Here is an 11,945-nt window from a genome sequence, read left to right on the forward strand (position 1 = left end):
TCAATTACATGAAAGATTTAGAGTATTCAAGTTAGCTCTAGGTCTCAGACAATGAGTGTGACTTTGATACGGGGCTCTTCTTAGATGTAACTAGTACTTAAATATACCATTTCAAATTGCCTTCTAACTCAACAAAAGGATTATCTTTGTAGATTAGTGTTCAGATAGATTGAAGTCTGGGCCTGTTTTAGTCCAGGGTAATGCTCCAGAGAAGAAAATATGTATTATTATATAGTCTTATTATCCAAATATATGACGTTACGTGTGTTTATTAAAATTAAACAAACCTTTCCTTTGTCATCCTTCTGTGTGTGCCCAGGCCAGCCGTTTAAACTGGATCCCAAGTCTGCCCACAGAAAGTTGAAGGTGTCCCATGATAACCTGACAGTGGAGCGTGATGAAACCTCTTCCAAAAAGAGCCACACACCCGAGCGATTCACCAGCCAAGGGAGCTATGGAATAGCTGGAAATGTGTTTATTGACAGTGGACGGCATTACTGGGAAGTGGTTATAAGTGGGAGTACATGGTATGTGTCACATTTTTAATTACTGTCATACCAGAAAAAGTTGCATTTGTTTTCATGCTAATACATGTCAGTGCTTCCTAAACAAAACTAAAACATCATTCTTAAATAAGAATAACAGATTGAATATGAAAGCACCTTCATGGTCCAGTGGCAAATGCTACACAGGGCAGTCAGATTTGGTTACAATATCCCCAGAGAATGGGAATGCTGTGAATACATGTCCCACAGTGGGGTGTAGGGGATGAAGAGAAGCATCCCTTCACTCTTGAATGAGCCTCATTGGCTGTCATGTGGAACAGGGTTTGTGGGCTCAGGGGGTAGCGGTAGCCACCGTATTTGGTCAGAAAGAGACACATCATGACATGTGATTCAAGGGTTGTGATAGTGCTAGAAATAAATGAAATGGAAAACTTGTGAGGCCTGGAGTGCCCACCTCCCCTACAAAGAAAAATGCACATTTGTTAATGCCACCACATAATAGGCAGAAAAATGCTTACTAGTGTATTTAGCATAAAGCAACAAAACACATCTGATATAGAACAAACATACAATAACACATATGAGGTTAGCCCCTGCTTCCACCAGAGGAATGTAAGCCATAAAAGCTTCTTCCCTACAGGGGAAATCAGGCCTTCATGCAGCGTGCCCAATGATGAGACTACCCCTGGAGGTCATTGTCCTAGTCCGTTTCCGTTTCATCAGGACATCCCACCAACTCTAAGGCCTGATCTACATTGGGGGCGGGGGGATCTATCTAAGTTACACATCTTCAGTTATGTGAATAACGTAGCTGAAGTCGACGTACTTAGACCTACTCACCGTGGTGTCTTCACTGCGGTGAGTCAACTGCAGCTGCTCCCCCGTCAACTCCCGCCTGCGCCTCTCGCGGTGGTGGAATACAGGAGTCAACGGGAGAGTGCTCGGGGATCTATTTATCGCGTCTAAACTGGACACGATAAATCAACCCCCGCTGCATCAATTGCTGCCCATCAATCCAGCAGGTAGTGTAGACTTTCCCTAACACTTGTTTGGCAAAGGAATGTTGTCTCCTACAATTGCCTCACATGGCCCAATGCTCAATCCAATAAACTTGACACTTGAATCTACATACCTCATAGAGACCTGGCAGAAGAGGTTCTATGAAGGCAGAAATGGGCATTCCATGTACACTTTGATACTTTTTCTCATCTTTCTGCTGCACCATGTATTAAATCAGCAATGAGAGATCCACGTTAATAGCAAATGCAACAATAGAAAGTTATTTGGTTTTAGTTCATTATCTATATATTCTTCTGTTCAGGAATGGAAATTTCCAGACGAAGGATTAGAACTCTGAGCTGTTTAGCATGCAGCAATTTTCCTTGTCAATAAAAAAGGCCGATAGCATTAGCTAAGTGTTCCAAAAATTGCCATAGCATCCAAACTGTAAATAGCAATGTGAACAACAAGATTTGCATGACCTGCCAGCCCCAACATTGGGAGCAGAGAGGAATGTTAATTAAATGTGGTATTATGGTTATCCTTCACTTAATGAGAACATAACATGCATAAACAAAAGAAGACAATGCATTCCTTAGAGTCTTTCAGGATAAAGTTTAGCCTGTATTGATAGAAAACCGCATGGCACAAAACATTGGTTTTCTAGACTACTTTTATTTTACAGGTATGCAATTGGTATTTCTTACAAGACAGCGCCAAAACACGAGTGGATTGGAAAGAATTCTGCCTCTTGGGTGCTTTGCCGTTGTAATAATGCCTGGGTGGTGAGACATAACAGCAAAGAAATTCCTATAGAGCCTGCTCCTCACCTCCGTCGTGTTGGGATTTTGCTGGACTACGACAACGGTTCCCTTGCCTTTTATGATGCTTTGAACTCTCTACACCTTTACACGTTTGACATAACCTTTGCACAGCCCGTGTGCCCCACATTCACTGTGTGGAATAAATGTTTGACAATTATAACAGGCCTGCCTATCCCGGATCACTTAGACTGCACTGAGCAGTTTCCGTGACTGCTAAAAGCAAAGGGATATAATGTCAGCTTTCCAGTGGACTGCAAAAATACTGCCCACAGGAGCTATTTGAATATGTGGCGTACAAAACATCCCTGATGATTTCAGCCAAAACTGAAAGTGGGTATTTCTCTTTGCTGTGTATTTTGTATTAAAGGGCAAGAAATGGCTTTAATAATTTCTCAGAACTATTTTGTATTTAGTCTCTTACAGGAAGATTTATAAATTATTTATATAAAGAACTCCTCAATTTGGCGATTTGGATTACAATTAATTGTTTTTGCACATAAAGGGCCCCATTCACTAAAGTTTCGCAAGCCTTTTTTACAGTTTTATTTTACAAGGGACAACTAGCAGGAATTTTGTTTCCTGGAAACTGTGCAGCGGACACATTGATATACTGTTGATCTTACATTAAACGCCAATCTTATTGTGTGCAACATCTCTCTACTTCACTTTTGCACACCAGAATGTGCATACCAAAAAAATGAAATAAAATAAACAAGGAAGGAAATGGAGTTATCCAGTACAACAAAAGAAGAAGGGTTTATTTACTTCTGTTCACTAATATGTCTGCATGTTAAACTTATTCACATATGGACACAAGAAACATATGGAATATCTTCTAGAAGTGTCAGTGGCTAAATCATCCGGTGATTCTAACCCTATCAATGCTTCACTTTTGTCTCTGGGAAGTGCAGTAAGATCACTGAGGATTTGTAAGACTGATATCATCTCAGAAAATCAGCAACATTGGAACAGCGCAACCAATCCAAGGTCTGACTATATCCTGATTTGATGAGAAGCTGCATCATTTAAGGTTCCATTATAATTGGAGATGGCCTAGTTCTGACGGTCGAGGTGTGGGTGTATATCACTGATTTTTCAGGTACACCACAACAATCCAAGGCCGTACATCTGAAATGAGAGATGGCCTACTTACAACTGATTTTAAACTAAATGCAAGAGTCTCAGTGTATCGCACTGTAGTGTATCAATAAAGAAGAGCAAAGATATCTGGTATATGGATGTTGCATTGAGAAGCACTGTACTGAAGTTCATCATAAAATCATCCAATGAAACAAAGAATGTGTATTGTTGCGTTGGGTTGCTTGAAGGGATAGACTTTTTGTGAATGAGGGGTAAATGACAAATTTGCAGCAGTAACATTAGTCTATCTGAGTTTCACCTGCACATATGGGATCTAAGTTAGCCCTGGTGTTAGGGGCTGCAACTCCACTGAGATAAGTAGAAGCTGTACGCACTATATCCCAAAGCTGAATTTTGCCCATTAATTTTTTAAAAAATGAATAGGGCCCTTTGTGATTATTACAATATTTCTGTATAAATGATCATTTGGGAGATTCCTGAGAAATTTTTGAAATGTGGAAGATGGTATGATGCCTTTTAAAGCTGTTCCTAGAGAGACAGTGAAAAGGGTTTTGTTGATCATATGCAAAGGATGAAAACCTGCCTTCATAGAATAAGGATAAATGGAATACAAGCGTAATGAAAGGGTTGGCTCAGTCATTTTAAACCTTGCTTTGGGTGTCCTTTGAAAACGACACTTTAATGCACTTTGTTCACCAATGGGCCCAAAATGAAAGGGTCTCAAGCTTGGCTTCAGATTTTTTAAATATTGACTCTCCAGGTACAAAGATGTACTACAGTTTGCCTTATGATAGTGATATGAAAGAAGCTTATGAGGAGGCTAATGAATACATGACTACAGGTTTTGTTTAAACAGAGATTAATTACTGCTCATGTTCCTTTGATTCTCTATACATACCCTGTTTACTGTGGAATGAATGGGGGAAAGTATCTCTCTGACAGCATGTTGGTTTCAGCCATTTTATCGCTTCCTGCCATGGCAGCGTTCCATTGTTTACAGAGAGTAGCTGCTGACCTTTTCTGAGTTGACATATGTAAAGGGAAAATATGTACATACTCGATGACAGTGTTTATTCTAATGTCTATGATGATATAGAAAAGGGCCCCCCAAGAACTTAAAAAAATGTCTGAAACAGTGTTTTGTGTAACCGAATGTGATCTTACCAGTGTGACTTGATGTACTGTGTTCAGCTGATCTGGCCTTGACTGTTTGAAAGGCAATTGAGAAATCATGAAAGTTATTATACATGGTAGACTGAGAACAATTTCTAAAAAAAACAACGGTAAAAAGGTGTTGGGAGGGAAGAGAGTGACAACATGGGATGGGCGTCAACTTTCTGCCTAGCAGAACAGAGTATACAATGTACATGGCACCACCCTTTTTCATAGAAATATTAAGTATATCTGGAAGCTAATTTCAGAAAGGGGCAAACTGACAACAGTTCAATATTAGATCATACAAGGCTTGCAGAGATCAAACTGGATTGAAAACAGTATCATGAATATTTGGAGGCTTTTCTCCTCCCTTTTTTCATTTTAAACACCAACCATGCATTTAAAGGGTGACAATTGGTTTTGGCTGAGAGGGAGAAAAAATGGTCTGGTATATACAATAGTAATCCTTCTATGGGATTTATATTTCAACAATGAATACTTCATTTTAAGCCAAACCACATTCCTCAAATGGGCTATTAATTCTATCAGTGCTCTTTGTGCATGTATGTGTGTATATTATATATGTATAATTACATACGTATAATTACATATATATATGTACAGATTAATTGGCAATAAATTAAGTGTCCCACCATCCCTTTTAGCTTATTATTTGAACCATTATGTAGTCTGTATGGACTATGATTGGGGAAACAGTTTGCTATGCTTGGTATTTGTATGGACATTTTCAAAAATAAAAATCTGTTTATTTTACAGTACTTGATTCAATGCCCGATTATACAATAAAAACATCCATTTCAAAACTTGGCTTTGTGGTTCTGTGGCATTTTCATGGTCCATACGAATAAAATGAAATATGGGGGGGGGGGGGACCAGCAATCTTAAACCAGTAACTAAAACATGCTGCTTTTACAATGCATGGCAGAGCTGGATGAGGTTTTCTTCTGATATTCTGAAACTGCTGAGACTCTCTGATGGCCAATGAAGCCGGCATGTGTACAATGATCATTTTAAGGCTGTAAATCCAAGTTGGGGTTCAGTGGAGCAAACTGTGGAACCCCTATAGGAAACCAAGTGCAAGAATAGAATGGCTGACTGGTTAAGGGTGTTGCTCAGCCTGGCTTACAGAGACCAAAAGGAAAGCTGCTCACTGTCATAGCTTTTCCTCTTTCTGCTTTTATTCCTCCTGACTTCTAAATCTCTCAACTGCTCAGGCAAAGGAATCTCATTGAGCAGTGGTTCCCATCCATGGTCGACAGAGCATTTGTGGGTGGGCGGTCGAGATTTGACTGATCATGGAGTAATGGCTCCTTCTCTTTTCCAGCTGCTAAATCGCAATAAAAGAAGTTAGAAGTACAATGAATATTTTGCAGACATTACTTTTCTATGTAAGCAATTGCTGTAGTTGCAACAAGGATGATATAGAATCATCAGTGGGAGGTGAAGGTGGTCCATGTGACTACCAATGGGAAGGGAGGGGGTGTGTGATTGCAAATGGGTGACTGACCATGCTGCCACATGTAAGAGTTGGTGGGTCCGTGACACAATCCTCATCACTTTGACCATCACCCCTCTCTTAGTAGTTTTCCACTGGCTCCCATTCCTCTGTTGTATCACTTTCATGGCCCAATCCCAATCTATTTCCCATCCAAGGCTGGCCTTAGGGATGGTCGATATTGGCGACTGCCCAGGGCACTGTGGTTAGTGGGGGGGGAGCACCATCAAGAGACTGTAACAATAACAGCTTGAGAACCTCTGAGCTAGATGAACCCTTGTTATGGGTTGAGTTAAAACCCCATTGAGGGGTAAGTGTGAATTCACCCTTCAATTAACATAACTGTAAACATAAGAGTGACCTAAGACTAAAGGTCTGTATGATCGACCCAGGAGCTTTTGGGCTCAGTATTGTTTTGGATTGCTGTGTTTGGGAGAATACTGAGGTCACAGACAAGAACAGAGAGAGGCAAAAGAAAAAAGGGAAGAGAAGCCAAGCAGGAACCTGTAAGCACAATGTGACGCTGGAACAAAGCGAGAGAGAGAGAGAGAGAGAGAGAGAGAAAGCTTTTGGGTCTGTTAGCTAAAAGAGGGTTGGAGGCTGGTAGGCTGCTCCTTTTGGTTTGTGGTTCCTTCTGTGTTCAGAGACACAGGACTTCATACATTCCTTGTAAATAAACAAGATTACATCAGAGAAATACGTGGCTACCACTAATTTCTACTCCCAACTGGAACACCCTCAGGGCCTCAAACTTTGACTAGCTGCTTGGGTCAATACGGGTAACACTATCATCACTCGTTCAATATCGAAAGGTTGAGAGTCTTGTTACATGCTGCAGAGCTGAAATCATTGATGTCTAAGTATTAGACCTACTTTGGGACAGTGTCTCTATTGCAAGAGACTGCCCAGTGTGCACCAGCGGTGAGTCTCCACCACTAACAGCTGAAATCACTGAGAGCTGAAATCAATAAGAGCTGTGTTAGGGTGGGGGGCCTGAAGACATCTTAGTGTGGCCAGCAGGGCGGCTGGCAGAGAGGAGCGGCAGGCAGCCAGCAGAGAGGCGCAGCAATCGGGTCGTTGGGGCGACGAGCGGGTGCCCAAGCAGCAGAGCGTATAAGGTGCCTCCTTATTCCCCCCTCCTCCACATAGGGTGGGAGATGAACTCTGCGGATGAACCTCTGAACTTTGGGGCTGCACTGGACAAGGAAAACAACTGTGAGTGGGGTGCAAAGAAGGGACGGGCACGTTAAAGGGACTTTTGCGTTGCTAGACTTAAGACCCTGAGGGGAAAAGGACACTGCCCACCTTACTTGGGGGTGGGTTTTTTGCTCGTGGTTTATGTTTATGAACCCTAGTTGTGGTGTTTTCCCAAAGTAATGCTGAGTTACTTCCCTCCTTTTATTAAAAGTTTTTGCTACACTCAGACCCTGTGCTTGCGAGAGGGGAAGTATTGCCTCTCAGAGGCGCCCAGGGGGTGGTGTGTAATTGTCCCAGGTCACTGGGTGGGAGCTCGAGCCAGTTTTGTGTTGTAGTGTTGAAAGGGAATCCCTAGATACTGAACCCAGCCCTTGTTGCTGCCGGCTGCACCTGGCAGAAGGGTTACATCATATCTACTGAAAAGTAAGGGGGGAAGCTTACTGCCTTTGGTTTTCACAAAAGATGTTCCAGCCTTCATAAACTAACGAAAATTTGATAATTTAGTGTCCCCCTCCCCAATCCAGTGGGGATAATTTTTATGTACTGCAGCCTTACAAGTGAGATTCTGGTGTGTTTAGTTATAAGGAAGGCTGTGACCCTTTCAACTTTTTTCAGCACTGCTCTTCTGCCATATGATTGACAGTGTCTTTAATAATGCCGTCTCTAAGAGAGAATGCTGTGAGAGAGGGGGAAATGCTGGGAAAGACAGCTCAGAAATATAGGACGGGTGGAAACCTGCCATCCCTTTTTTGTCCTCGTGTAGCTGCATCCCCAGCTATATATATATATATAAAAAAGCAAGTCTGCACTCATCCTTCCATCTGTTGCTTCCCTCCCTGACCCCATCCTACATTCCCCAATGACACAGAAATATGCTGTTTAAGGATGTGTTTGAAATCCTAATCTGAACAAAAGCAGCAGGAGAGGGATGTCAAGCCCTCAGGCCCTGATTCTCCTCTCACTTACCCAAGTTTTACATTTGTTGGCTTCAAAGCAGTGACTCCTGATTTACACTGGTACAGGTGAGAGGAGAACCAAGCCCATAATCTTCAGATTCCATTGGGGTCAAAAATCCAGCAAAGCATGAACACTTGTGCTATCAGACCAGCATTCCTAATAAATCATGTCTCTGGAGTGGGTGCATTAGCTGCTAGAAAAGCCGCCCAGTTTCTCACGAGCTGTTTCTCAAGCCCAACACAGGTGTGTTTTAAAATGTACAGTTTAATTGCATTCTGCTTGGGTGAATTGTTAGGGCAATGTTGTACCATTTCCTTAAGGCAGTATGCAGAACAATTCTCTTGGCTGGTACTGAGTTACATTTAACATGGGAACAGCTGGAACATAAGGTAAGATACAATAAAGCAGCATAATTCTATTGTTCCTGTTAGTTCCATTTAAAAATGGAGGCTGTCTAAAGCAGTTGAAAAGTCTACTTCCTCCAGCTGTTTATCAAAATTTATATAACTATTCTAGTGTATGGAGAGGTTTCCTCTCAAGGAGGATTGGACCTTTTCTTTTTAATTCCTCCTGAGGCTGCTTTGTTGTTAGACATTTTCTAGAAAATCCACTGTAGCATGTAATAGGTTGCAATCAACCCCCTGAAAGATATACTGTAAAAGCGTTGTTGTGTCTCCTGCTGGCTGATAAATGAAACAAAACTAGGGTTAGTGAAAAATGAAATAGTTTTGACTACCAATCAGCCTTTCAAATCACATGAAAATGTTCCTGAGAATGTTTGTTTCTTTTTTGAAATGTTTGTATCTTTCCATAAGGAAAAACACCTTACCTGGGTATAGGTTTTGGGTTCTCCCCACTTTGTATCTTTTCTCTTCTTGTTCTTTCCCCCATCCCAGAAGTTTTGGTTTTAAATTTAAAAAATAAATGTTTGCAGGAAATTAAATAAACATACAAAATAATGTGGGGAAAAAAATGACCTCTTTTCCACTCACTGTCATCAAAACATGAAATAGAATAAAAACAATCAAATGCAGAAAAGGTACAGTTCTCAGGGTATGTCTGCATTACAGCCACTACAGCATCTGTGCCACTGTAGCACCGCTGTTTAGACGCTTCCTACATCAACATAAGGGCTTTGGGGGAGAGGGGGTTCAGCGTAGTTAATCCACCTCTCCAAGAGGCAGTAGGTAGGTTGTTGGAAGAATTCTTGTAGATAAATGTAGATTTATTTCCCAACTAGCACTGACATTTCCTTTGACCTTAGGAAAGTCACATCACCCTTCTGACTCAGTTTCCTTCTGTAAAACGGGAATGATTCTCCCATACCTTTGCAAAGCACTTTGGAATCAATGGATTTGAAAAGCACTAGGTAATTGCAAAATATTAATTTTGGTCAGTAAATTTGGTACTTTCTGATTTTGATCTCGTGGAAAATACCGTGGAAAGCAGACCTTTCTCATAAAATATTAAGTAAATGTGTTTGGCAAAGACAACAACAAAAACAATCCAAAGCCAGGACATTCAGAGGCCAAAGAAGCTATCACAGCTTTTTCGAAACACAAAATCATTTTAGGAGCAGTTTGAACATGGAGCAATGATGCAGGTCAGTCATGTTCCAAGAGAAACAGAAATAGCTCAAATGAATTCATCCTTGTCACACAAATGAGTAGTGGTTGATACCAACAAACAGAGAGAGTCAAATAGTAAAAAAACACATGTATGTGAATATTTCTGTAAATATATGGTTTGCTCGGTTTTTCGGCTATTGATTGGGTCATATTTAGAGCTGGGCAGAAACCAGTTTTCCCATCCCATGAAAATTTTTGAGGTATTGCAAATTTTTTCTGCCATGGGAAAATGTCGTAATGTCGACAATTATTGTGAACTGAAAGTCTGGACAAAATATTGGTTTGGGTCAATCAAAACAGTTTGTTTTGAAAATTTTAAAGTGTTTCATGAACAGTTTCAGTTCTGACAAATCAGCATTTCATGTATTTTTGCATGTATTTGGATAAACACTAGGTATCACAGGCAATTTAACTGTCTGCAAACCACCCAGAGGCTTCTTCAGACTATTCAGCAGGGCCGGCGCAACCCATTAGGCGACCTAGGCAGTTGCCTAGGGTGCTACAATTTGGGGGGTGGCGACCACGGCGGTATTTCGGCTGCGGGACCTTCTGCTGCCTCTGTGGGGGGGCGGCATTTCGGGGCGGGACTGTCCGCTGCCTAAGGCGGCAGAAAAGCTGGCGGCGCTCCTGCTATTCAGGCAATACTTACAAATACAAAGCCAGTCACAGAAATCAGGATCAGTTTGTGAATGATACACAAATAGAAAGAACAGCCTAAATTCACCACATCCATTAATCCCAATGCATTATTCAAACAATTCTACAAACAAGTCTGTCTCATTAGAGTCTTGACGGTGTTCTCTTGTGGATAGGATGAAATATGAGTTCATCATCTTTGAATCTATGAAGTGAGTGTTCCATATTATTAATACTGGGAAATCACTCAGGATGAATAAATTCAGTACAAACACCAGTACTGGAAACTGAATAAGCTATTAGCCAGTTATAAGATTGAATTACTGTCTAGTTATGAATGGCTTCATGCATATTTTAAGCCATGTAAAAATAAGCTTGTTACCCATACTGAATTTTACATAGATGTATGAAGAGACTCCTCTTCTGATAGTACTATTCTGAATAAAGTAACAGAGTTAGTTTGGTACAGTGATGTGCAGATTCTATAGAATTATTTTCATAATGTACCTGCGCTTGGGTAAGTTATTTTGTCTGAATGAATATTGTAGCATTGAGCCAAACCATGTTTTGTCCGAGATGGGAAACCAGGATCCTGACCTTTTGTGTCCATTAAAGATCCCATGGCATTTTCCCACAAGAGTAAGGGCATTAGCCCTAGGACCTGGCCAAATGTCATCTTTAGTAATGGAATAATCAGGGACGGAGCATGCCTCCTGAAATCCATCTTCCATGGGGAGCCTTTACATACACCGCTCTTGCATGAGAGTACCTCAGCCATCTATTCAGCGGCTTCCCCAGCTTCCATCAGCAAGCTCCACCGGATTCAGGAAACCACAAATGGGAAGGGGATACATACTGGTAGGACTGGGTATGGGGAATGCATATCTTCCTCCAATCGGCCTAATAGGGCCAGGAAGGAAATATTATGCAACCTGGACCATATTATACTTCTCCATCTCCATGGTTTAAGGAGGGACCTGTCCTGGGAAGTCCCGACAACATAGCATCAGTGGAGTCGAGCTGTCAGGCAGCAGGTGAGGAAGAGTGCACCTGAGAGCCTGAGTTAGTGCAGAGGCACAAAGCCACCTACTCATGCCCCAGGATCTGTAGGGTTTGTGAGCAGGCCTGTATTTTATGGGAGGGCACCAAAATGATTTGTGAATTCGGGTAGAACGCGGCAAATAGGTTTGGCCAAAAAAAAAAAAATCAGAAATGCTGAATTGTTTCCTTTTGAAAACGTCATTTTGAATTGACACTTGGACCGTTTCATTCAATCCAAATGGAAAGAAAAAACAAAAGAAATCAGTCTGAAATGAAAGTATTATTAGGTATTATTATTATGGGGAGGTAATGGGGCTTTCAGTTTAGGTAATGAACTGAAAGATCAATTATTCACTCAGTTCTAGTTGGTGGGGTGGGAGAGGAG

General features: G+C 41.3%; 1 protein-coding gene across 16 annotated transcripts in view; it reads left to right on the forward strand.

The window, feature by feature from the left end:
• MID1 (midline 1) overlaps positions 1 to 5,409 on the forward strand; it is a 318,999-nt gene extending 313,590 nt beyond the window's left edge. For 13 of the 16 annotated variants that reach the window (XM_065580671.1, XM_008167184.4, XM_024104287.3 and 10 more), the window contains 2 exons: positions 320 to 527; positions 2,191 to 5,409. In XM_065580671.1, the coding sequence (XP_065436743.1) occupies positions 320 to 527; positions 2,191 to 2,539 (557 nt within the window). In that variant the 3' untranslated portion in view covers positions 2,540 to 5,409. Of the gene's footprint in view, positions 1 to 319; positions 528 to 2,172 lie in introns of all 16 variants that reach the window. The other 3 variants (XM_065580677.1, XM_065580676.1, XM_042840150.2) reach the window with 2 other exon arrangements.
• Positions 5,410 to 11,945: the final 6,536 nt, after the last annotated feature.

Source organism: Chrysemys picta, chromosome 1 (genome assembly GCF_011386835.1).
Source record: "Chrysemys picta bellii isolate R12L10 chromosome 1, ASM1138683v2, whole genome shotgun sequence".
In the NCBI taxonomy this organism is placed as follows: domain Eukaryota; kingdom Metazoa; phylum Chordata; order Testudines; family Emydidae; genus Chrysemys; species Chrysemys picta.